General features: G+C 51.5%; 3 protein-coding genes across 3 annotated transcripts in view; 2 read left to right on the plus strand and 1 right to left on the minus strand.

Annotated features, from left to right (window-relative positions):
- Duoxa1 (dual oxidase maturation factor 1) overlaps positions 1 to 4496 on the plus strand; it is a 9126-nt gene extending 4630 nt beyond the window's left edge. Inside the window, exons 2-7 of the mRNA XM_051183537.1 lie at positions 1187 to 1361; positions 1693 to 1750; positions 2369 to 2503; positions 2762 to 2975; positions 3214 to 3431; positions 4070 to 4496. Of these exons, the coding sequence (XP_051039494.1) occupies positions 1215 to 1361; positions 1693 to 1750; positions 2369 to 2503; positions 2762 to 2975; positions 3214 to 3431; positions 4070 to 4323 (1026 nt within the window). The 5' untranslated portion in view covers positions 1187 to 1214 and the 3' untranslated portion in view covers positions 4324 to 4496. The remainder of the gene's footprint in view (positions 1 to 1186; positions 1362 to 1692; positions 1751 to 2368; positions 2504 to 2761; positions 2976 to 3213; positions 3432 to 4069) is intronic.
- Positions 4497 to 5587: 1091 nt separating this feature from the next.
- Positions 5588 to 8703, minus strand: Duoxa2 (dual oxidase maturation factor 2). Its single transcript, XM_051183535.1, has 6 exons — positions 8536 to 8703; positions 7522 to 7579; positions 7011 to 7145; positions 6546 to 6759; positions 6108 to 6322; positions 5588 to 5781 (listed from the first exon to the last, which is right to left on the minus strand). The coding sequence occupies exons 1-6, from the start codon at positions 8680 to 8682 to the stop codon at positions 5588 to 5590; spliced, it is 963 nt and encodes a 320-aa protein (XP_051039492.1). The 5' UTR covers positions 8683 to 8703.
- Positions 8704 to 9575: 872 nt separating this feature from the next.
- Duox2 (dual oxidase 2) lies at positions 9576 to 25710 on the plus strand. Its single transcript, XM_051183538.1, has 33 exons — positions 9576 to 9699; positions 9978 to 10067; positions 10354 to 10518; positions 10962 to 11149; positions 11301 to 11502; positions 11671 to 11837; positions 12133 to 12193; positions 12308 to 12404; positions 12795 to 12885; positions 13276 to 13378; positions 13910 to 14073; positions 14590 to 14765; positions 14959 to 15077; positions 15403 to 15540; positions 15751 to 15864; positions 16038 to 16240; positions 16470 to 16655; positions 17459 to 17684; positions 17767 to 17860; positions 19062 to 19249; positions 19722 to 19791; positions 20142 to 20225; positions 20801 to 20979; positions 21160 to 21390; positions 21466 to 21565; positions 22194 to 22243; positions 22519 to 22646; positions 22893 to 23046; positions 24122 to 24354; positions 24448 to 24606; positions 24901 to 25056; positions 25147 to 25275; positions 25490 to 25710. The coding sequence occupies exons 1-33, from the start codon at positions 9630 to 9632 to the stop codon at positions 25610 to 25612; spliced, it is 4638 nt and encodes a 1545-aa protein (XP_051039495.1). The 5' UTR covers positions 9576 to 9629; the 3' UTR covers positions 25613 to 25710.

Here is a 25710-nt window from a genome sequence, read left to right on the forward strand (position 1 = left end):
GGGGGGATGGCGCTGTTCAGGAGGATCTGCAGAGCTGGAGAAAAGATGGATATTTCTCCAGGAAGGACGAGTTGAGCAATTAAAAACAAAGCAAAACTTTCACATTAAAAACTGAGGTTGCAGTTGTAGGACCTGCCCAAAAGACAGAATTAAAAATTAAGCTATAGGTCTCTCTGTCTCTTTGCCTGATACCAAGCACTCCCTGTTTGTTTCCAACAGTATTCACTGCACTTTCCTTATCCTCACAATGATCCTTTAAAGTAAACATTATTATTTCTGATTTTATTTTTCCCCAATAAAACTACACAGAGGTGAAGTTGCAAAAGACAGAGGCAGGTTGCACACCCTCTGGAGCTGTTTGACTCCAAAGCTGCTCCCTTTTCTTTCCCACTTAACGAGACTGTCCCTGCTCAGATTAAAGTGCAAATTCTCCGGGGCAATGTGAGCCCCCAGTGCAGATCATACTTGGAAGAATGAACAGAACTGGGACAGTGAATCTAAGGTTGTTTTTTTTTTTTTCACCCAATTTTTACCACAATGGCTATGACGGTTTAATTTGACAATACTTTCTTTCTTCATGATTGCGAAATAATAGTCTAAAAACTAATGAAATGACCAGGTATCATCTTACTAATGTCCTGTGTACAAAGGGACAAGAGTCAAGCAAGCTCTAAGATCAATCAAGTGACAGGCAGAGAAGAAAGACCAAAGCCAATATTTGAGTTCAAGTACCACACATAGGGGATGCGAATGAAAGAAAAGGGTCTATGTTGGTGATGTATGGAATAGGGGGACATCTGGTCCCAGCCCTGTGCCTCCTGCCTGTGCTAGAGCCTGGGAGGGATAAAAGAGAGTTCTTTTTCTTCAGATATTCCCAGAAGAAACAGAAAAGGCCCAAAGGTAATGATGACACTTATCTAAAGGATAAGTAGTTAGGAGTAGTTAGGAGGGAACCATGGGGCTGCAAAGACTGATTGCCAAGACCCTGAATCTGGCACAGACAAAAGATGGGGGGGGGGTGGATGATGGCTGACAGACAGTGGAATAGCAGATCAGAAGGCACCCCAACCCCCCAAAAAGGACTTCAGAGATGACAGGTCTGGGTTGGTTTATTCGATGAAGCATCCCCAACCCCACTGTAGTGTTGGGTACACAGAGGGTACCCAGTGAATGCCTATTGTTGCAGCATCTCCACTCTGCACACCCCCAACAAAATGGCTGCTCTTGGACACACACTGCCCTTCTACACTGGCCCCAAACCAACCTTTCCGATGGACACAGCTTTGGCTGTTATAATCACCATCTTTCTGACTGCACTGGTTACCTTTATCATCATCCTGCCTGGCATCCGTGGAAAGACGGTAAGAAACAAACCCAGCCCTGTAGATCCCAGCCCCAGGGAGGATTTCAGCTTCAAGAGTGAGGAGTCCAGACTCTGTCTAGAGGCAGACTCAGGACAGGAACTCCCGTGCTGAGAAAGCCCCATTACCATCCCCAGTGCAGTCCCCCACTCACCGAACCAACCCATCAAGGATGGTTTTGTGCAGGACACTCTGATCTTAATTGACGAAATTGGCTCAGCTGTAGAACCCCTGTCCCTCCCTATCTTAGAAAGGGCGAACACAAATGGAGGGGCTATGTTTACTAACCCCACCCCACCTCCACTCCCACCCCCATCCGCACCCGTCTCAGAGGCTGTTCTGGATGCTGCGGGTGGTGACCAGCTTATTCATCGGGGCTGTGATCCTGGGTGAGTACCAAATGCCACAGACTTGGAGCTGCTCCAGCCTGTGAGGTTTCCTTTTTGGCCTGACTCTCTTCTTCTTGCTTCTCCATAGTGGTGCCTTCCAGATACAGCCCACATACCTCTCTCACCATGGTTTTAGCCCCTTACTCTTCTCTTCCCCTTACCCTAAAGGTGTGGGCCAGGGAAGTCCTGGAGGAGCCATCTTTTCAATCTACCTACTATTTTTATTTGGGTCATCATGAATGTAGGCAGGAGGACTCAGGGAGGGTTGTTTGTTTGGCTTCAATGATTAGGGGAATAGGAACAACAGATCATTTTTATTGAAGTTGTCTGTGTTTGTCCATCAAGGTCTATGTTAATGCTTCCTTAGCAGTTTCGTGGGTGGCTGTCCATAAATGGGACTGGGAGAGGCAAGCAGAGTGAGAACATGGAAAATTTTAGATTCTGACCCTTTTCTTCATCCCACAATAGTGGTTGGCAGACTTAGTATGAGCCAGGCCTGGGCTAGTGAATGGGTATACAATTATGACAAGTTCAGGCATGGAGCCCTTGTAGCTTCCCCTCTGACTAACAAAGCCAGTAATGCCCAGACCTTCCTGAGTTGCAACTCCCCAATCCCAGCTGTGAATTTCAGTTCTGAGTGGTCTGTGGGCCAAGTCAACACCAACACGACATACAGAGCCTTCAGTCCCAAGTGGGTGAGCGTGGACGTGGGTCTGCAGATTGGACTTGGAGGAGTGAACATCACACTCACAGGTGAGGGTTCTAGCTTGTGAAGGAACGAAGGCTCTGCTGGGTGTCTTTGAGATGTATTTTGTGTGTTGTATAGAACTACCACGTGCCTAGCACTGGAGCTTGGAAGTGTAAGAGTTGAGGGGAAGGGAAATTCAGAGCTGTCTCTTCTGTCAGCTGTCAGCTCTTGGCTTTCTGCCAGTGTGAATGAACTCCTTACCCAGGTGAACGGTCCAATCCAGTTCTTGGGTTTCTGCTAAGCACAGCTACCCTATTCCTCAGGGACTCCAGTGCAGCAGCTGAATGAAACCATCAACTACAATGAGGAGTTCAGGTGGCGCCTAGGTGAGAACTATGCAGAGGAGTATACAAAGGCACTGGAGAAGGGACTTCCAGACCCGGTGCTCTACCTGGCTGAGAAGTTCACCCCTCGAAGCCCATGTGGCCTGTACAACCAATACCGCCTGGCAGGACACTACGCTTCAGCCATGCTGTGGTGAGCACAGATATGGGGTGAGATGGCCCTACTAGCCTAAACACAGGCACAGATTCTCTAGCACCTCAAGGGGGTACCCTGACTGGAGAAGCTGGCATCAGTAACCTTAGGTCTTGGTTGGGAAGCCCACAGGCAAGAGTGCCCCTTCACGTATTTGGGACAGCCTCCATCTGGGCCGTCGTCCTTTCTAGCAGGTAGAGGTGCCTGGGCCAGTCCTCACTGTGTCTTGGCTCTCCAGGGTGGCATTCCTCTGCTGGCTGCTGGCCAATGTGATGATGTCTATGCCTGTGCTGATTTATGGTGGCCACATGTTGCTGGCTACTGGCCTCTTCCAGCTGTTGGCTCTTCTCTTCTTCTCCATGACCACATCTCTCATCTCACCCTGTCCCCTACACGTGGGCACTGCTGTGTTGGACACTCATCATGGGCCCGCTTTCTGGATCACGTTGGCCACAGGTAAGACCCTTCCCTAAAGGTAAAGGCTCAGGATGGAGGTGAGGGTCTATCGTGTTGGTGGGTGGAGGGTCTGCTCCTAGAGATGGAGGTGTTTACAGTCCCTTCCTTTTTAACTCCCTCATCTTCTGGCTTTCTCTCTCCAATGCCATTCATCCTTGTCTGTGCTCACTTCTCTGTATCTTCTCTGTCACATCCACACCCCTAACTCTCTTTACTCAAGCCCTTTCAAACCTTCTGGTTGTGTGTCCCCTCCCGCATCCCCTAACCACAATTCTCATCTTTTCCTAGATCCCGTGTATGTCCCCACCTCACACTACTCCAAATGCCATAAGTCAATCTGTCTTAGTTTTATTCTCCTACTGTGTTCTGTTTACTCACCCATATCATCTTCATGTCTTCTTCTTTTGTCCCCATCTGTCCCTATTTTCAGTCTGTCTTCCTCTCTCTGTCTCAGTTTGGGGTATGAAAATTCAGGACAACAGACCTATACCAGCAAAATAGACCCTAGGACATTCAGTTAGCTCTTTGAATTCCAGTTACCCCGAGGCAGGGGCCCAGGATTCCCTTACAGAGTTCTGGTGTTCTTAGAAGATATTCTTGGGAGGATCTACTAGAGCATGTGTCACCTTCATCCTCAGGACTGCTGTGTATCCTGCTTGGTCTAGTCATGTCAGTGGCCCACAGGATGCAACCTCACAGACTAAAGGCTTTCTTCAACCAGAGTGCAGAGGACTCAGTGCTGGAATGGGGTTCTGAGGAAGGGGGACTCCTGAGCCCCCGCTACAGGTCCATGGCTGAGAGTCCTGAGACCCAGGACATTCCCATGTCAGAGGCTTCCTCTGAGACATGTTTTAAGGAGGAACACATCAAAGAGTCTGAATGCACCCTGTAACACGCCTCTACTGATAGCCACAGGAGTTTCCAGACTGGCTCCAGACCTCATTGGGGGTCTCCATAAAACCACCACAGCCCAGGAGGTGGGTTTGGATTGTATGATATGCCCAACTCCAATTTTAAAGAGATAGCAGAAGTTCCAATGTTCTGAAGAGATGTTAGCCATGTCCATAAACTGAGGTTATGTCAAGACAGCAGGGATACCTTGTATTCCGCACAACAACCAACTTCTTGGATGTTTTGCCTCTTCAAGGTCAACCTCCCTCTCATAATAAATATTTTGGGCAACAAGTGATTTTTTTTCAGCACCCATCACTTGGTATCTTGGGGGACTGGGCCCCTCCTTTTTCTTTTTCTGTTGCTTTCACAGCTTTTGTGACCTCTAGGTCTACACTGGAAGAAGATTTTGTTCTGGTTCTAACATTAACCAGTTGTGTGCCACATTCTTGTTGAGCTTCAGTTCCCAAATATGCTATGTAAGATTATAGGATTTGGAAAGAACCTTTGAAAAAAGTCCCAGGATACACACACACACACACACACACACACACACACACACACTAATTTGTCTGCATGTATGTCTGTGCACCACTTGCATGAAGAGCCTGCAGAGACCGGAGGAGGGCGTTACAGAGTTCTCCTGGCTGTTGGTAGTCGCCATGTGGGTATTAATACCCTAACCCCAGTACCCTCTACCACATAATTTATATTTATATTTTTTATGCCTTTTTATTTCTCTTTTAGCTCTCAGGCACAGACATAAAAGAAGTGGGAAGAATTAGTGAATCCACGCCAAAATCCTAAACTTTCCCAAAACATTCAGTTTGACTAGTAGAGATTTGGGCAGTGCCACCATCCCTGTGGGACAGCTCATGAAGACTCAGGTGCCTGTCAGTCCTTCTCGGTCCTCACTAGAGGGCGCACCTCTCCCAGAGCACTTCTGTGTTTTCCCTGGTTTCTCAGCACCCGAAAGTACAATACTGGATTATCACTTGCCTAATGAAGCTTTCCAAGGTTGTGTGACTCCAAGGGCCAAGGAAATGGATGGGTGGGGGAATTTTGAAAAACAAACAAGTAAAAATGTATTTACAGCTCTTCGGGAGAAATTCATTCCCTAGAGCAAAGGGCACATCCGGGGCTCCCCCTGGTCTTCCTGCGTGGGCGTGCAGTTCCCTAGATTCAGCAGGGTTCCTGGGGCACGCCCTTAACACTGTCCATGTTTGCGGGATCCCAAGTAGGTAGGAATCCGGAGTAAGGTCTCTTCACAGGACAGTGGTAATAGTTAAGTCTGGGGTCACGAACTGTTTTCGTTGCGGGTTATCGAAGATGAGAGGTGAGTTTCCTGTGGCCTGACTGCTACAGTCTTTGTCGCTTAGATCCAGAAAAGCGCGAAGAGCGCTGGGCCGAGTGTAGTGAAGAATCACCACCGCAGCTCCCAGGAGGAGGCTCAGGATGCCTGCACCGGAGGACGGAAAGACAGAGTCAGGGGTGCAGGCGCTCCTCATCATCTGGAGCACATCCCTGGAATTTCCTTACACACACAACCTCAGAAAGAACTCTTAGGTGTATTACTCGATGCAGGAGTTCCTTTGCTAACTGGGGCAAGATACTGAACCTCCCGTACTAGTTCTACTCAATTGTAAAATGAGAGTAGCAATGCCTGCCACACCTTCACCTGCTATCGAGAGGAAGAAATTAAATAAGAAATCATTCTATAAGCTGGATAGTGCACGTCTTTTACACATCCCGGTCATCACCAGGTGAGCATCCCTTGGTACTCACCGGTGGCCAGTGTGACCCAAAAAGAGGCGCCATAGTGAGGCGTGAGGGTGGCGGAGCCCAGGTGGAAGGGGCAGAGTGGCACACTGGAGACCGAGGCAAAGGCGAAGACAGCGAAGAGCGTGAAGGCGCTGGTGGTGAGCAGAGCCAAGCCTCCATAGAGCTGGGCCGGCATGGAGAGCAGCGCATTGGCGATGATCCAGAAGCAGAACGCCACCCTGTGAGGGACCGAGGCAGCGCCGTGAGCAGGATTCCCTGGCCAGACCTGCAGGAGGCGCAGGCGAATCCCGGGGAGAGCCGGCTCCCGCGCCCACGGTGGCTGGGATCCCCATGGTTTTTTGCAGACATTCCTGCCCACGAGGCTGCAGTTCCAACCCGCAGCTCCTGAGGCCCAACTCTCCCGGTCACAAGTACCCCGCCGCATCCCCACTACATGCTCACCACAGCGTTGCTGCGGCATAGTGTCCGGCCAGGTGATACTGGTGGTACAGCCCGCAAGGGCTGCTGGGTGTGAACTTCTCTGCCAAGTATAGCACTGGGTCCGGCAATCCCTTCTCCAGGGCATCAACGTACTCCTTGGTGTAGTCTTCGTCCAGATGCCACGTGAAACGCTCATTGTAGTCAATGGTCTCGTTCAACTGCTGCACCGGTGTTCCTGCGGGAAGACATGAGGTCAATGCTCTTTGCAAGGCCAGGGACCCGGAAACTGAACACATTCAGATAAGGAACTAAAGGTGGGGCAACTGTCGGGAAAGAGAAAGCTTGAGTGCTAACTGGGGGAAAACCCAAATCCACGTCATCAAAGGCTTTCTGAGCCAGAGGGATGCGAAAGATCCTCTAACATCCCATGCCACTGAGCTCTGAACCACCAGCCCCCCAGAATTCACTTTGTCCCAGCCTCCTCACCTTTGAGTGTAATATTGACTCCCACCAGTCCCACGTGCAGACCGACATGGACTTGAACACGCGCTGTGCTGAAGGCTTTGTAGGATGTATTGGTCCACACTGCCCCCACGAACCAGTCTCCACTGAAGTGCACAGCTATGGGGAGATGTGCACAGTGACTTGTGGATGAGGGAGAGAGTGGGAAGGTGATAGGAGGTGGGACAGAAAGATGAAGGTATGGGTCTTGGGACCTGGTGTAATAGCAGGGTGAGGGCAGAAAAGTGGGCATTAGCCAAGCACAGTAGTGGAGAGGGGGGTAACTTAGGCTAGTAAGCACTCCTCAAGGTCAGCCTAGACTACATATCGACAGTCTCAGAAAACAAAACAAAACAAATAAAAAAAAAACAGCAAAAGACCATCTGGGGTGACAGAAATAGGTACAGAGTAGAAGAGGGGTCGTGAAGCCAAGTTAGTTTGTGCTACTTGCCAGTCCTTCCCGACTTCAACTCCTGTCCCCACAAGTTGCACTCACCCACAATTTCTGCACCGATGAAGAGACTAAGAAGAACTCTGACCATCCAGAACCAGCGCTGTGGGAAAAGACAGACCCTCAGGTCACAATTGGGTATTACCCATCCCACCCTCAAGACCCCCCTTTCTGACCTTTTGAGGCTTCAGGTTCCTCTAGCCACTGGCTATTTTCTGGTTGTGTGCTTGACCATTTATTTCCCCACCCTATTTTCAGGTCCACATTGCCTGGCACTCTCTGACCACCTTTTACCCCCAGCTGTCTGGCGCCTGGCAGCTACCTCTAGTTCAATCACAGCTCGGTGAGGCTCAGTGAGTTCAGAAGTGCCAGGCAGGTGGGGTCACCTCTCCCAGAAGAGGGAGGCCCCAGGACCTGTTTGTCAATGAGAGGAACTGTGGATATTTCTAGATGTGCCAGTTCCCCCCAAACCAAAAAACAAAACAAACAAAAGAATGCAGGAAAAACTGGAGGTCTTCTCAGACTTAAAAAAAAAAAATTACAGTTCAGGATCTGGGGGCTGGGTTGCTACAAGTTTGAACCCTCTGTGGAACCCTCTTCAACAGAACACAGTAAGGAAAACGCAAAACACAAAGGTCTAAATTTGCCGGTGTCCATCCTCTTGGCCAGCTTATTGTTCAGAGGACAGGGCAAGGCTACCGGTATTGAGAGAGAGAGAGAGAGAGAGAGAGAGAGAGAGAGAGGGGGGGGGGGTGGGTCCTGGCAGCACCCAAAGCCGGGACTTCTGGGATGGTTCCCACTTTTTCAGCAGCCTCCAAAATAAGGCAGTTAGAACCTCTTCCCGGGAAGTCCTGAACCCGGGACTGTCCCCCTCCTCGTGAGGAGTCGATTGCTGCACCAGAATTCTAAATTTGCTGTTGCTGAGCCTCAACTATTCACGAAGCATCTTCCTTAGTCTTGTCTATCCTGAGTCTCTGAGAAATGCTCTCTGTGTCACTCTTTCACACAACGACATGAGCTTCTAGAATTCCCTAAGGAGAGCTTTTAGTACCCTCTTACCGAGTGACCACGAATCCCGGGCAAGATGAACAGGAAGCTGACCGCTAAGCACAAGAATACCAGAATGACAATGATCAGCGGGATGCTGAAGCCCGCCGCGTGCCTGGGCTGGGGGTAAAAGGGCATCACCCCGTCCCACGCAGTCATCTTGCAAGAAGTGCAAGAACTGCTTTTTTTTTTTTTTTTTAAGTCTGAGCCCCGCGGCTCTCCTAAAAAGCGCGGAGGCGGGATCCTGACGCTCTTGTTCTTGACTTGGCTGCTTCGAGTAGCGTAGCAAAGAAACACAGACCCCCCTTTTATAGGAGCGTGGGCAGCAAGAAGGGGAGGCGTCCGGTCTAGGTGGCAGGGTCCTGTCCTGAGATCAAGCAAACGAGGGCGGGGACATGCAAATAACGGCAACCTAGCTCCTTAACTGGAGGCCAAGCCTCTGGTCCACACACTCACGCCTGCTGCTGTGGCGTGAGGGCACACCTGCGAGACAGAACCCAGCGTGAAGGTTGAAAGTGCATCCGGGAAGTGTGAAGATTCTCGGATCTGCGAGAGTGGAGTTCGAGAAGCAGATCTTAGAAACAAAGTCTCCAAGAACAAGGAAGACTGTGGAAGCGGACCGGAGCCTTACACCAGAGGTTGGGTCCTCCTAGCCCTCTCATTTTTTTCTTTTTCTTTTTCTTTTTTTCCTCTTATTTTTCAATGCCCGTTCACTACAGATGAGGAGGAGGTTGGCTGAGGGCCCCTGGCTCTTAGTTCATTAGACTCTCTCCTTTTCTGACACCTCCTGGAGAACAAACAGTATGTGGAGAACTGGAAAGAGAGTACCAGGTCTTGGAGCAAAGCCCCCCCCCCCCCGAGGGTGAGACAGTCCTGCTAGAGATTAGAAACCCCAAAGGACTCCTGCCCGGGTGTTCCTGTGGTTGAAATCAGTACTCCGATAGGGTTTGGGTGGAGGACAGTCTCAGTGCCTCCTAGGTTGTCCCAGAAAGCGCGTCGTGAAGATGGAGGACCTGGGTAACGCTTGTCTGCTCCTATTTCAGTACCAGCTGTAGGAGTGTGTGTACTTCACACACTACCTCCCACCTCCAGGCTGCAGGGACAGCATGCTTCCAGCAAGCCCCAAAACACTAGTGCTCCTGGGCGCTCTACTTACTGGACCCCTGAGTCCAGCAGGTAAATAGAAGGGACCTCTAGCAGAGAGGGGTCAGCCAGTGTCCCATTGGAAGGTGGAAACGGAGAGGTGCTGTTGCGCCTGTAAGCTGGAAGGGCTGGTCCATCTCCGATAGGGTTTGTGAAATGGAAGATTTCTGAGCGCTCTCCACCCCCCCACCCCCCACCCCCCGCCCCGACAAGGACTGGAAATAGAATCGCTGGAAGGATGCTAAACCTATTGGATCACCATAGGGTCTCTGGGAGGTTAGTGTTAAATGGAAGGCTCTCTGCTCCCACAGGTGGCCAGGATGCACCCTCACTGCCCTGGGAAGTGCAGCGCTACGATGGCTGGTTTAACAATCTGAAGTACCACCGGCTAGGTTCTGCTGGTAAATCCTGGGATCTGCGGGGAAGGCGGGGTCGCAGCAGCTCGGGCTTCAGTTGGAGTGTAGTGGCCATCGGAATTACATTCACACCACATTCTTTTGCATTCCTGAGGCCAGGAAATGTGGGGGTGGGGTGGGGGCAAGGGGAGAGAGGGGATGGAAGGGAGAGGAAGGGGGCAGGGTAGGAGATCCTTTCAGTAAAGGTCCGGGTGTGGAAACTGCGAAAGTCCAGGTTTGGGACTTGGGGATCGGGAGCCCCGATCCAGCTCAGCTCTCTTGTCTCCTCCAGGCTCGCGTCTGCAGCGCCTAGTACCTGCTAATTATGCGGACGGCGTTTATCAGGCTCTGGAGGAGCCGCTACTGCCCAACCCTCGGCGGCTGAGCGATGCTGTAGCTGAAGGCAGAGCCGGGCTGGCCTCTATGCACAACCGCACCGTGCTGGGAGTTTTCTTTGGTGAGTGTAGGAGGAAACCAGTGTAGGGAGTCCCACGGCAACTTGAAGCAAACAAATACTCTCTAAGAAGCGCTTCTGCTGTCATCTTCGAGTACTTGGGTGCGATGCGATGCAGGGATATTTCTCACATCATACTCCAAACCAACAAGTTCCATTGGGTCCCCATTAGAACTCTAAGGAACTAGATGCCCTGGCTCTTTGCTCTCCCCAAGACTCTAATGATGCTAAGTAGAGGTGAAGGGAGCTTTTTAATCATATCATTTTGGATTCTCGCAAAAAAACGTCCTGTTTGCCTATTAGAAAATCGAGACTTGTGGGAAATGGTCTGGTAGACAGCGTTGGCGCTTGTGCTCTGACCTCTGCCTTTTGTTCCCTGAGGCCTTCCTGGTCCGAAGGAGAGCAGGGCCAGAAGATTGACTGACTACTTTGCCCTCTTAACCTAGGCTACCACGTGCTGTCGGATCTGGTGAGTGTGGAAACACCAGGCTGCCCTGCAGAGTTCCTCAATATTTATATCCCACCTGGAGATCCCGTGTTCGACCCAGACAACCATGGGGACGTGGTGCTGCCCTATCAGAGGAGCCGCTGGGACCCCAAGACCGGACAGAGCCCCAGCAACCCCCGGGACCTGGTGAGGACAGGCAGCCAGACAGGAGGGCAGGCAGGCTGGGAGGGACAGCTGCATAGGCTGGAGACCTGGGGCCTGGCTGGGAAGGCTGGGCAGGGTGAGGCTCTTTCCCACCCACAGCTACCTGACCCCACGCACCCACATGTCCCCACAGACCAACCAGGTGACTGGATGGCTGGATGGCAGTGCCATCTATGGCTCTTCTCACTCCTGGAGCGACTCCCTGAGGAGCTTCTCAGGAGGACAGCTGGCATCAGGGCCCGACCCCGCATTCCCGCGCGAGTCCCAGGACCAGTTGCTCATGTGGATGGCACCGGACCCTGCCACGGGGCAGGGAGGGCCACGGGGGCTGTATGGTGAGACTGAGGGGTCCTGGCAGGAGGCGCAGGGCTGGAGGCATCAGGTTGCTGGGTGTGGGGTGGGAGCCGGGCTGGAGGGGTCTGCCTGTGGGTGTGGGTTCCCCTGGCTCATGCTATGGCCCATCTCCTTTCTCTGCCCCCCCCACCATCTCCACTTGGATGCAGCCTTTGGGGCTCAGCGCGGGAACAGGGAGCCCTTCCTGCAGGCACTGGGCCTGCTGTGGTTTCGCTACCACAACTTGTGTGCCAGGAGGCTCGCCCAGGAGCACCCACACTGGGGGGATGAGGAGCTGTTCCAGCATGCGCGCAAGAGGGTCATTGCCACCTACCAGGTGAGTGGTGATGCCTGCCCCGTTCCCACCTGTGTGTAGACTCGGCTTCCCTAGCAAAGTTTCCCCAGTCTTGGACAATGTCTCTTTCCCTGAGGCCCGTGTTCCCATAGGGGTCAACGTCTAGGAAAATATGAAAAGCCCCTGCAGATGTTTATAAGGATGATTTTGTTTGTGATTTAATTTAGTTGCTCCCCTACTCCCTACAACTGGCCTTGCCTGGGTCTCATCTCTGCACCTAAGCCTTCCTCCCTCATAGGCTCATTCCAATGTCTCCTTTCTTCTTGCTAACCCTCAGAACATTGCTCTATACCAATGGTTGCCCAGCTTCCTGAGGAAAACGCCCCCAGAGTATTCAGGTAAGGCAGAGGAGGTTGTGAAGGGCAGGGAACACCTAAGCTGAAGATCTACAGAAGAAGGGAAGGTAGATTTGTGATGCCAGGGTATGAGCTAAGGCACATGTCTTCATGCAGGATACCGCCCTTTCACGGACCCCAGCATCTCCCCAGAGTTTGTGGTGGCCTCTGAACAGTTCTTCTCCACCATGGTCCCCCCTGGCGTCTACATGAGGTAAGGGAAGGGCTTCTGGTGGAGCTGCACGATGTTGGAAGTAGGTATTCCTTGAGTGGGCTTGGAACTTGGGGTGTGCACATCCCTCCACAGTTTCAACAGAAGAGAAGCAGAATGGGGTGGGGCACTGAAACAGGATCCTGGGGTGGCAGGGCTCCATAGGAAAACAGTCTGCTCTCCTAATAGCAGAATTTTTTTTTCCTGAGTGTGGGGTATGTCTGCAGCTGGGGTACCTTCTCACCTCCCACCAGCTATATATCATAGAGATCACTCTATCTTCAAATCCTCTCAATGTTCAAGGAAGTTCATGGGTCACTCTTCACTCTTGGCCAGCCTGCAGAATTGCTCAGCCCCAAATTCCTTCATTGTATTTTTGACACTCGATTTCAGAAACTCCAGCTGTCATTTCCGGAAATTCCCGAAGGAAGGTTCTGGCAGTTCTCCAGCTCTCAGGGTCTGCAACAGCTACTGGATTCGGGAGGTTAGTATGGGGTCAGGGTCAGAGAGTAGGGGGTCATGGTCACTCATCATAAATGCTTGGAAAATAACACTTCCGGTTCCTGAGTAGTGTGTGGGGGGGCGTTATCTGGGAAGAATTGTCCAGTAGAGTCTGGAAACTCCTGAGCACAGGGCAATGTGCCTGCTCTCCCAGCTGCCTAGGAAGCTGAGGCGGGACTATGCCTGGAATGCAGGTGTTCAAGATCTGGGCAGTCTACCAAGCAGAGAGGAAAAGGAAAAGAGAATGAGAGAGAAAAAGGGGGCGGGGCACGGGAGAGTGGGAGGGGAGGAGAGGGAGAGCTAGAAAGGCAGAGAGGACCATTCATCCTATGGTGCAACTGTGGTCCAAGGTAAGTGTTTCATTCTCTTCCAGAACCCCAATCTGAAGAGCGTCCAGGAGGTGGATCAGTTGCTGCTGGGAATGGCCTCCCAGATTTCAGAACTGGAGGACAGGATAGTAGTTGAAGACCTGAGAGGTGAGCTCAGAGGTCAGGGTGTCACAGCTAGGGGACTGAGGATGCTTCTGGGTTAGTCAACAGTCAGACCTACGGTACTTATGATGCAGACACACACAGATAAACACTCACAAACTTCAAGCAGATGTCAGAAGAAGGTGAAATTTGAGTCCCCCTTAATTTATAGTTTTGTGTTGCTTTTATTTTAAGTTAACTATGGTGGGCATGGGAGCAGCAACACAAGTGAACACCAGATTTCTGGTGTTTACTTAGGTCTTAAGGGTTCTTATCCAGTTCTGTTTTAAAGTTGGGAGGCACAGAGAAGGGAATTTCTGGTTGGTATCAAGAGTTATCTTGAGTCTTAGAAGAACTTTTTGGAAAATCTGTCCATGATCACACATGGTGACATGGGGTCCACACCAAACAAGGTCACTAGTGTCATGTAGAGGAGTTCTGGGGACTGAGGCTGGGGAGAGTTCTAGACAGTTAGATGTAAAGATGCAAGGCAACAAAGGTTTGGGATGACTGACACAAAGTCTGGTTTCTTTTCAGATTACTGGCCTGGCCCAGACAGATTCTCCCGCACAGACTATGTGGCTAGCAGCATCCAACGGGGCCGAGACATGGGGCTGCCCAGCTACAGCCAGGCTCTGCTGGCCTTGGGACTGGAGCCTCCAAAGAACTGGGGAGCTCTCAACCCCAAAGTAGAACCCCAGGTCAATAACAACAACACAATAATAATAGCAGCTGGGGGTGGGAAGATATCTCAGTTGATAGCATGCTTATTACATGCTATTAACACGTTAACAAGCGTGAGGACCTGAATTTGCATCTCCAGTGATTATTTTAAAAGCTGGGATGTTGCTGTGATCCTGGCTCTGGGAAGGCAGAGATAGAAGGACTCCTAGACCTTACTGGCCAACCAATCCAGCCAAAGCAGTGATGTCTAGGTTCCGGAAGACACCCAGTGTCAACTTCTGGCATCCACATGCAGACATACTCATGTGCGAAAACATGTACCCCTCCCCCACACACACACTGCCCACATACATACAAAAGATAATGGCGGCTAAAACTGTCTATGGCACTACTGTTTCAATCCTCTACACAGGTGAACTTACTTAATCTACATAAAGATATTATATGGTAGTTACTCTCAGTGTTGCAGTTCTACTGATGACATTGCTGGTAAGTCCTCACACACGCATTTGTCACCTCCCATGATGCTCCAGGTGCTGGAGGCCACAGCTGCTCTGTACAACCAGGACCTGTCCCAGCTGGAACTACTCCTGGGGGGACTCCTGGAGAGCCATGGGGACCCTGGACCTCTGTTCAGCAACATCATTCTTGACCAGTTTGTTAGGCTACGGGATGGTGACCGTTACTGGTTCGAGAACCCTAGGAATGGGTAAGACCCGGCTGGTCCCTGCCTCAGACTTCACCTTGGCCTGGGGCTCCAGCCCTCACAGGTCTTGATTCCAGGGTCCTAGCATACCCTTCTGTCTACTCCAGTTCCTCTCTTCACATGAGTCCTTGAGCCTGAGGTCCTTGGAGGACTAAAATCCCCTTCCTATCCCAGCAATGGCCTTTCCCCTGTTTAGGCTGTTCTCCAAGGAGGAGATTGCAGAAATCAGAAACACCACCTTGCGGGATGTGCTTGTAGCTGTCTCCAACATGGACCCCAGTTCCTTGCAGCCCAATGTTTTCCTTTGGCAGGAAGGTGAGTAGCTGGGAGAACAGACAATAATGGTATGGGGGCAAAGGCACCTGATACTGTATAGGCAGCCACATGCCTTCTGTGTTGGGCTGCAAGGTCCAGTAGTAAGCTGCTTCCTACACTACAGTCTGCTGGCATGAAGGCTATACCTCGAAATTGAGCTGAGGTGGACGTTGAGTAATTAGATATGAAAGGGGTCTTTTGAGGGGAACAAGTTCCAGACAGGTGGATCTGGGAATGGGAGAAGATATTTGGTCCTTCCTAAGACAGGGGATGCCTAAGGTGTAGGAGTCTTGGACTCTGAGATCTTCCATGACTTGTCCCTCAGGTGCACCCTGCCCACAGCCTCAGCAACTCACAACAGAAGGCTTGCCCCAGTGTGTGCCCCTTACTGTGATTGACTATTTTGAAGGCAGTGGTGCTGGTTATGGCATCCTCATTGTGGCTCTCTGCTGCCTTCCGTTAGGTAAGTGCCATACCTCTCCCCGTGTCTCTTTTTCTGGCCTCCTCTTCACAGACTGGCCCAGTGCCCCCATTACTTGCAAGCTTGCAGGGCTAACTCCCTTGTATAGCTTGAGCCAGGCTCAGAGATCCTGGGGAGTGGCTGAAGTGTCGTGTCCCCCGCAAAGCTATGAGTAAAGGGTTCTCCTTTCCTCTCACTTTTGGTCCCTTTCAGTGAGTCTGGTTATCGCTGGGGTGGTGTCTCATTTCCGGAACCAAGAGCGCAAGAAGCTACTAAAGAAAGGCAAAGAGAGTCTGAAGAAGGAAATAGCCAGTGATGGAGTGCCAGGTGAGATGAGCCGGAGGAATGGAAGGAGGGAAGGGGACCTGGGGCCCGAAAGAAAGAACAAGTTATAGAGTGGGATGACAGCCATGCTCAGGAGAAATACATGCTCAGGTCAAAAAGTGACATGGGCCCAAAGACCTCTGCTGAATCACCATGCACAACTGTCCTTTCCTCAGTGATGGAGTGGCCAGGCCCGAAGGAGAGGAGCTATCCTGTCACCATCCAGCTGTTCCCAGACAGGTGTCTGCAGGTCCTTGACAAACGTCTCATGGTGCTTCGTACTATCCAGCTGCAGCCACCGCAGCAGGTCAACCTCATTCTGTCCAGCAACCACGGACGCCGCACCCTACTGCTCAAGATCCCCAAGGAGTATGACCTGGTACTGTTCATCCTGCCTCCCTTTGTGGGCTGTTTTCATACATGTCCCCATCTCAGCTCTGTCCTTGGCTACAGAGCTCGCCTGCCTGTGAAGGCTGATGCAGGAGAAGCTCCCAGACAGACTTGACACCCTGAATCCACTCTCTTCCTCCCTCAAACTGAGGTCCTTTGAAGTAGGGCTGGACCGGAAGAGCCCGCTGCAGACTTATGGGGCCCTTTCTCCAACACAGGTGCTGCTGTTCAACTCGGAAGAGGAGCGGGCTGCCTTTGTGCAGCAGCTGCAAGACCTCTGTATCTGCTGGGCTCCGGGTCTCTGCATGGTTGAGATGGACGAGAAGGAGCTGTTTAGGAAGGCTGTGACCAAGCAGCAGCGGGCAGGCATCTTGGAGATCTTCTTCAGACACCTCTTTGCTCAGGTGCCCTGACTCATACCTGGCACAGTGGATGGAGCCAACCTGAGCTGGATGGGAACTACGATTTCACTCAATAGTCTAGGGACAGTCTTGCTTAGGTCCTTAGACAGCTCACATGTTCTTGTCTCCGTATCCCCACTTCCTCATCTAATCAACAGTGGAGCCAGTGAGATCATCTATATGATGGGTTCTCAGATGCTAACCCTGGACCAGTAACATCAACTCACTTTAAAACTTGTTAGGAATGCTGGTTCTCAGGCTCCTCCCTAAACAGATTGAATGAGGAGCTCTGGGGATGAGCCCCAGAAAACTTCTTTTTAACTAGCCTTTCCAAGTGATGCAGATGTAGACTCAAGTTTGAAAAGTACCGTTCTGTTGGCTTTGCTCAGCCTAAGTACTTGGTACACTGTGATCATATGATGAGTGCCATACTGACAAGGTTCAGATTCTAGGCATACAGCAATACTATTAGCATGAGGATATAGCCCCTCACTCTTTGACATGTTATAGCAGATATCTTCTGTCTCCAGTACAGGCTTTCTCTTTTCCTTCCCCAACTTTACTCCCTGCCTTTCCCTTTCCCCTTTCTCCCCTATTAGTACAGTTCTTGTTTGGGTAACAGAAACAGAAAGCTTGTAGAGAGTCTGTTGAGCCCTACTGTAGGAGAGTAGAGGCCCAAATCAGTATGTCTAAGTATCAGGATCTGGGGTTTCTGAACTGCACATTGAGGAGATAGGAAGCCATTGAACAGCTTCCATCCCAGGCCTTATCTCCTTCTCTCCCTCTCTGTGCTTACCCGAGTACAGGTGCTGGATATCAATCAGGCAGATGCAGGGACTCTGCCCCTGGACTCATCCCAACAAATGCATGAGGCCCTGACCTGTGAGCTGAGCAGGGCTGAGTTTGCAGAGTCCCTGGGCCTCAAGCCCCAGGACATGTTTGTGGAGTCCATGTTTTCTCTGGCTGACAAGGATTGCAATGGCTACCTATCCTTCCGGGAGTTCCTGGACATCCTGGTGGTCTTCATGAAAGGTAGGGGTAGGGACCAGCAGAGCATCTGAGGACCCACCAGTTTGTTAGCAAGGAGGTGGCCTGTATCCCCTTTCTCTCTTAGGTTCCCCAGAGGATAAGTCCCACCTGATGTTTACCATGTATGACCTGGATGCAAATGGCTTCCTCTCCAAGGATGAATTCTTCACCATGATGCGGTACACTCTGGGCCTTTCCAATCCTGACACATCTTGATGTTCTAAACAGTAAAGCAAGTTGGGTCAGAGGAAGGGAGCCAAGGTGGCTGAGTGGTACACACTGCATCCTGGATTCTTAAGACATCCACCTTCAAAGGGTTACCTAGGCAGGTCCCCACCTCTAACAGAGTCCATATCTACTCTGTCTAAAATTGACAGAAACATTGCCATAGTTTTAAAATGCCAATAAAGGCTAATTGTGAATATCTTCAATTTCTCATTCCCAAGGACAGAACCTTAGTAATAAGCCCCCTGTGAGCTTCTCTTCCTCTTCCTCCCCCTCACTCCTCTCCTCCTCTTTTTTTTTTTTTTTTTTTTTTTTTTTTTTTTTTTTCTGAGACAGGGTTTCTCTGTGTAGCCCTGGCTGTCCTGAAACTCGCTCGGTAGACCAGGCTGGCCTCAAGCTCAGAGATTTGCCTGCCTCTGTCTCTGCCTCCTAAGTGCAGTGATTAAGGTATGCACCACCAACACCAATACAGTTGTGAGCCTCCACATGGGTGCTGGAAACTGAACCTGAGACCCCTGAAATCTCTAGTGCTTTTAACTGCTGAGTCATCTCTCCAGCCCCCAATAGACTTCCAAAACAGCAAAAGTGATTACGGCCTGACTTCACCCACACGTCATTGCAGGTCCAGTCCTGGCTAGGTTTTAGAAAATCCAGGAGGAGGTCCCATCGGCAATGGCAGCCCCATGTGTTCATACCATAACCCTACAATCCTATAGTAAAATAGAGCGAGGGTACTCCACATACGCTAGGGTATTGGCATCTGTCATTGCAGCTGTGCCTCTCTCACACTCTTGTGTCCCCTCTGGGTAGGGATAGTGGGATTCCTGAGGTAGATGGGTGTGGGCTTGCACAGAAGAGAGTGGGCAACGAGTCCTCACAAGAGAGGGGCCTCAGATGGCCTGGACCCGTCTCTGCAGCAAGTGTTATTCTTTCCCATTTGCAGTTGTTTTCATTGGGGGTGGGGTTCCTAAGTGGCCACAGTCCTTTGAATTGGTGTCCATCACCTCACCCAACTGAGTGTCACCTTCAGGATGAATTGGCACCTCCCAATGCCATTTCCCAGGTTGCTGGTAACCACATTAGGTAACCCCATCCCAGACCTGCCCAAGCCTGACCTTACTGGATGATAGCTACTCTGTTTCTATCCTCCTCCAGGTCCTTCATCGAGATCTCCAACAACTGCCTGTCCAAGGCCCAGCTGACTGAGGTGGTGGAGTCCATGTTCCGGGAGGCAGGCTTCCAGGACAAGGAGGAATTGACCTGGGAAGACTTCCACTTCATGCTGCGGGACCACGACAACGACCTCCGGTTTACACAGCTCTGTGTCAAAGGCGGATCCGGAGGTATGTGACTGTGGAAGGGACACTCAGAATCATGGAGACAATGAGTGTTCAGAACAGAGTTCCTGGTGGACACAAACCTTTGCTCTGAGTCCTTGGTGCTTAGCACTGAGCTAAGCATGGATACTCAGAGTTGTATATTGCACAAAGTTGCTCACGAGGCCAAAGGGCAAGCCTAGGGCAGATCTAGCCAGACAGAGGGGCCTTGTTCCCTTTTCACAAAGGACATGCAGAGTTCTGTCTGTCCAGAGGGTGGCCCCTTTCTCCTTGCACAGTTACCACACTGACAGTGTGCGCAGTGGACATTCAGTGTGTACAGGGAGGAAAAAAGGGGCTGAAGCTGGGGATCTAGACATGATTAAGTCACCGCTCAGGGCTGAGGCAGCCTTCCAGGGCCCAGGAGGAGAGGACAAACTCCCATCCCACCCTCTGCCCTTCTGGAGAAGCCAATTGAGGCTCCTGTTCTCCTTTGCAGGTGTTGGGGACATCTTCAAACAAAGCAGCAGCTGTAGAGTCTCATTCATCACCCGGACTCCTGGGAACCGGTGTGTAGGGCCTGGGTGATCTCCCTGGCTAGATCCATGTAGAGAAACAAAGCAGGTAGAGCTAGCTCATCAATCAGTCACTGGTCAGATATTTGCCCTCTTACCACAAGGTCAGTGTCAGCCCAAACTCCAGCTGCTTCCTACGGCCCATGTTGCTCAAGAGCTGGTCTCTCTCCTTGCCACTCTAGGCCTGAGCCCTCCTAAGGACAGATGAACACGTTGCTGCTACGTGTCTCGCTTTGTCCCTACCTGGTCTCAGGGTTTTTCCCTGGACTCCATCCCAACTTTGACATGGCAGTTCTTCTCCTGGCTACAATGATCAGAAGAAAACAAGTCCCACTTTCTTTCAGCTCCTGCTCCCGGGAACTGGTGCTCCCTGACTTAGAAACCCCAGAGCTGGGAAGCGCTGGCCTAAAGAAGAGGTTGGGTAAAAAGTGAGTATTCCCCAGATCCCTGTGTACAGGGGCGCTTGGAAAGATGCCTCGGGGACTCCGCCCTGACACATCACCTCAAATCCCCTTCCATGTGACACACATGATTAGCATCAGATGTTCTCCAAGAAACACCCGAACTGCTGCTGTTTTGGGGACAGGAAACACCTGCAGGGTGTAAAGTCAGGGAGGGGGCCCCACTGCCCTGTAGCATGAGAGACAGGGTGGTGGCAAGGGAGTGGCTCCTTGACCTCCCCTCAGGGCCACCCACTGGAGGGCTTGAGTGTCAAACGGCTTCATCTTCACTCAGCTTTTAAATTCATCTTCAGACTAAATGCACCAAACACCACTAGCATGGCAGCAGGAGGCCCCCTGGCTTCTGCTATATGGACGGAGGAGGGTAGATTGTGGGGAGAAAAGAGGGGGTATCTGGATCAAGTGACTGGAGATAAGGGGTTGGGGGAGTGTGCTCTGCTATGACCCATTCTTCATGGGTACCAGATCTTCATTCGTGGGTGGTACTAAGGGGAGGGCGAGGAGCTCCTTCCTTACTAGTGCTCTGTCTGTCACTGCTACAGGACAGTGGGGTCCTCTCCCCGGCTATACACGGAGGCCCTGCAGGAGAAGTTGCAGCGGGGCTTCCTGGCCCAGAAGCTACAGCAGTTCAAGCGATTTGTGGAGAACTACCGGCGCCACATCGTGTGTGTCTTAATCTTCTCAGCCATCTGCGTGGGCCTGTTTGCAGACCGTGCCTACTGTAAGAGTGCCAGGTTGTGGGCAGTGGGCAGGGAACATGCCATACCTCAGTGGGGAGTGAAGAGTCCTTTGGCTGCCCTTACCAGTCCTCAGTGTCTGGATGGCAGAGCCCAGGCATTCTGACTTGAGCTCGGGATCCTGTCTCGTGTGCAATGCTGATCTGCCTCAACTCTGGCCCCAGACTATGGCTTTGCCTCACCACCCACGGACATTGAAGAGACCACCTATGTGGGCATCATCCTGTCCCGGGGCACAGCAGCCAGCATCTCCTTCATGTTTTCCTATATCCTGCTCACCATGTGTCGCAACCTCATCACCTTCTTGCGGGAGACCTTCCTCAACCGCTACATTCCCTTCGATGCGGCTGTGGACTTCCATCGCTGGATTGCTATGGCTGCCGTTGTTCTGGCTGGTATGTGACTACTCCTGAGATGGAAGCAGAGCTGGTCCCTGTTATTATCTCTGACGTGATGTCTCTCTCTTTCAGTTCTGCACAGTGCTGGCCATGCAGTCAACATATACATCTTCTCCGTCAGTCCCCTCAGCCTGATGGCCTGTGTCTTCCCTAATGTCTTTGTGAATGATGGGTCAGTTCATGGGAAGGCACCCCTAGGGTTCTCTGGGTGGCCCTAAGGGTGTTAGAAAAGGGACAGATGATTGCAGAAGCACAGCTGCTCGGTGCTTGAAGGTGCAAAGCTGCCCCTTGCGGGAAAGCTGAAAGGTGACTGCTTTCTCTCCAGGAAGGAAACTGTGATTGGCCAGGAAAGGACCTTAGGAAATGACATCAGAGTCTCCTTCCCATATATATCTGACACACAGTTTATTATCTCATTTTGATATCCACTTGTTGGACAAATATTTATATACCATGTGTTGGGTGCCAGACAGCAGGGCTGTCCAGATATGAGCAACTGTTGAACACTTTTGCTATGCACTTGGTGTCCTTGCCTTCACTCATCTCACAGAATAATGGACCAAGTACTCCAGGAGGCAAGGATTGCCTGGAGGAAGATAGACTGTAAGGTAGAATAACAGGAAAAGTCCGTCGGTGGTGGGTACAGAGGGTAGAACTGAACACAATGTTCCTTGGAAGGATCTCTTATCCATCTTGGTGGAGACCTGGTACCTCAGCAGTCAGGGGCAGCATCAGGCTGCAATGTGGCAGTGGGGTCCCTTCGACCCCAGCCGAGGCTCACTGTGCCTTCCCCCCCACAGGTCCAAGCTCCCACCCAAGTACTACTGGTGGTTCTTTGAGACAGTTCCAGGTAGGAAATTGGGCAGTAGGGTATGTGGGATCTGAGCATGCCTTCTGAGTACCCCCTGCTGGGTCTCCTCTTCCTGAATATACTTGTCCCTAATAGCCATAAGCCCCTTTCTGACAAACTGCCTCCAGCTCCAGCCCCTCCAGACACCATTCTGGAGCCCTGAAAGAATGAAAGTAGAAGTTGGGTAGAACAGGCACGGTGTGGTGTCCTGCTGTATTTTCAGCTCAGGCTGTTGTTCTGAGGATGCCCACTGACCCTGTCCCCCCCACTCCCAGGTATGACAGGAGTACTCCTGCTCCTGGTCCTGGCCATTATGTACGTCTTTGCCTCCCACCACTTCCGACGCCACAGTTTCCGGGGCTTCTGGCTGACCCACCACCTCTATGTTGTGCTCTATGCCCTGGTGAGAGCCTTCAATGGTCAGGGTTGGACCTTGGAGGGGGACACTTGGGATGGAAAGGGAGGATAAAGTAGGGAGTGGGAGAATTAGACTCAAGGTCTGTGATCCTGAGATATGAGACCTCACACTGTGGTCTATGCCGGCCCATCTACCAAGACCAGACCCAGTGCCAGTGTGGCCCATGCCTGACAAGGAGGATGACGGTGGGGCTTGTTTGGGTGGCACTACACTAACTGGCCATGTTTCCAGCTCATCATCCACGGCAGCTATGCCCTCATCCAATTGCCCAGTTTCCACATCTACTTCCTGGTCCCAGCAATTATCTATGGAGGGGACAAGCTGGTGAGCCTGAGCCGGAAGAAGGTGGAGATCAGCGTGGTGAAGGCTGAGCTGCTGCCTTCAGGTAAGGCCTGGTTCTGACCCAGGCATGGAGAATCGGTAGGTTTCTCCAACATGGTGGGGGCCTGTTAGGTTTCTTGACCCCTACCTCTGACACCCTTTTGAGAACCCCTGAGCCCTGAAGATTTTCCGACAGAAATAGTATCCCAAGAAGGATTATGCTTAGTTCCTCTTGTGGCTTGAAGACAAGGGGAGACAGCTCAGCAGTTACGAGCACTTTCTGTTCTTTCAAAGGACCTGAGTTCAGTTCCCAGCACCCATGTCAGATAGCTCATAACCAGCTCCAGGGAGTACAGCGCCCTCTTCAGTCCTCCACAGACACCTACACTCATATGCACATATACCTACACACAGACAAACATATATACACAAAATTAAAAATAAAATCTTTAAAAAGAGAAAATCTTGCAGATGGTGAGAAGCAATGATGGGCAAATACAAGTAAAAATGATGCTGACAAGTTCCAGGATGAGGAAGAATTGCAGTGCATAGCCTGTTTCAGGAGCGTACAGGGCAGGGAGCCACCACACCAGAGAGAAGTAAATAGCCCCGATAACCAGATTGCTGTTGTGTCTGGATTGACTGTTGTGGAATTGTAAATCACTATGGAGGGATGTAGGAGGTGTTAGGCACCATAAGGTCATCTAAACCCCAAGATTCACATCGCAAAGAACTCAATTTCATTTCCATCCTATTTCAGTTAAGGCTACTTAAGGATGAAGTTAAAGTTGCTTTGCTGGAATGCAAATATTTCCCATCATGGAAGTCACCCTCAAATGGGGGAGGTTCGATAACCCTCTGGGATCTGAAGGCTGCCACCCTGTAGGCTGTTTTTCTGACGGTGCTATGAGCCTTCACCCTCATGGGATGAGGAAGGATGGAGGAAAGACAACAGATTGGGTCAGAGAAGCCCAACTCATGTTACCCAGGAAACAGGAGACTCAACAACTCTCAGCACCAGGAATCCATCCATGTGACTGTGAAACCCTCTGGGCCTCAGCAGTGTAGAAAGAACAGGTACCTGCCAGTCCACAGGTACAGTTTCTAATCTAGGCTCTTCTCTACCTATGGCCCCATAGGAGTGACCCACCTGCAATTCCAGCGACCCCAGGCTTTTGAGTACAAATCAGGGCAGTGGGTGCGGATCGCCTGCCTGGGTCTGGGGACCAATGAGTACCACCCCTTCACACTGACCTCTGCCCCGCACGAGGACACACTCAGCCTGCACATCCGGGCTGTGGGACCCTGGACCACCCGCCTCAGGGAGATCTACTCACCCCAAGTGGGTGACACTCATGCCAGATACCCAAAGGTGCCTATCCCTGGGCCTCCGATAGTCTTCCCCTTTGCTGGCCTCAGAGTTGGGGCAGGGCCAGGCTCATCTCACCTGCACTTCTCTTGGCAGCTGTACCTCGATGGACCGTTTGGAGAGGGCCACCAGGAGTGGCATAAGTTTGAAGTGTCAGTGCTGGTAGGAGGGGGCATTGGGGTCACCCCCTTTGCCTCCATCCTCAAAGACCTGGTCTTCAAATCATCCTTGGGCAGCCAGATGCTCTGTAAGAAGGTGAGTCTCCTTCCTCCACTCTGCACGGGGAATGTATGGGCTGACGGAGTCCTGACATCACAGCAGAGCACTCCTGGCTTTCAACCACAGGGTCTGTGGGGATCATTACACCAAGTGGTCCAGATGCCACATCTCAAGGGTGGGCAGGGGAGTGACCAGAGAGACCTCTGCTGGCCTCTGTCTTGTGGAAGCCAAGACCAGAGCACCACTCTATATGGGATGTCTGAGACTTCCTAGCATCTCAGAATATAGGGAGCCACTGAGCTGGCCCTGATCCCCAGCGTGTGCCCTCAGATCTACTTCATTTGGGTGACGAGGACTCAGCGGCAGTTTGAGTGGCTGGCTGACATCATCCGGGAGGTGGAGGAGAACGACCACCAGGACCTGGTGTCTGTGCACATCTACATTACCCAGCTGGCTGAGAAGTTTGACCTCAGGACCACCATGCTGGTAGGCAGGGCAGGTGGGACTCTATGAGGGCCAAGGGTTGGCTCCAGCTGTGCCCGGCTGTGACCCTCTCCTGACTTCCTTCTTCCCCAGTACATCTGTGAGCGGCACTTCCAGAAGGTGCTGAACAGGAGTTTGTTCACGGGCCTGCGCTCTGTCACCCACTTTGGCCGCCCTCCCTTTGAGCTCTTCTTCAACTCTCTGCAGGAAGTTCACCCCCAGGTAAGTCCATCCCCTCCCACTCTAGGACCCTGCAGCTCAATCCTGAGCAGAGAATCCCCACCCTGAGCATAGCTTTATCATAACCAACCCCAGCTCTAGCCTCTTTCCCAGGGTCCAAGGTAGATGCCTGCTTTTTGTGGTCAGGCTGGAGAAGCTGACTTCCCTGGGCGATGGGCAATTCAAGGCTCCAGGGAACATGTCTCTCCATTGACAGGTTCGTAAGATTGGAGTCTTCAGCTGTGGTCCTCCAGGGATGACCAAGAATGTGGAGAAGTCTTGCCAACTCGTCAATAAGCAGGACCGGGCCCACTTTGTGCATCATTACGAGAACTTCTGAGTAGGATCTCCTTGGCTCCTGCCCAGGCTGTTACTCTCCTTCTGTGGACTTCAGCACTAGTGTCACTTGAGACTATAGCCGGGGAACTGGACACCACC

Source organism: Phodopus roborovskii, unplaced genomic scaffold (assembly GCF_943737965.1).
Source record: "Phodopus roborovskii unplaced genomic scaffold, PHOROB, whole genome shotgun sequence".
NCBI lineage: Eukaryota > Metazoa > Chordata > Mammalia > Rodentia > Cricetidae > Phodopus > Phodopus roborovskii.

Bases quoted from the DNA above. Each gene is read 5' to 3' on its own strand.
- Duox2 (XM_051183538.1), top strand. From the start codon at position 9,630: ATGCTTCCAGCAAGCCCCAAAACACTAGTGCTCCTGGGCGCTCTACTT. The intron at 11,838-12,132 runs GTGAGTGGTGAT...GCTAACCCTCAG, and splicing joins GGGTCATTGCCACCTACCAG to AACATTGCTCTATACCAATG. The intron at 20,226-20,800 runs GTGAGTATTCCC...TCACTGCTACAG, and splicing joins AAGAAGAGGTTGGGTAAAAA to GACAGTGGGGTCCTCTCCCC.
- Duoxa2 (XM_051183535.1), bottom strand. From the start codon at position 8,682: ATGACTGCGTGGGACGGGGTGATGCCCTTTTACCCCCAGCCCAGGCAC. The intron at 7,580-8,535 runs GTAAGAGGGTAC...CTTTTCCCACAG, and splicing joins CCGGGATTCGTGGTCACTCG to CGCTGGTTCTGGATGGTCAG. The intron at 7,146-7,521 runs GTGAGTGCAACT...ATCTCCCCATAG, and splicing joins CATCGGTGCAGAAATTGTGG to CTGTGCACTTCAGTGGAGAC.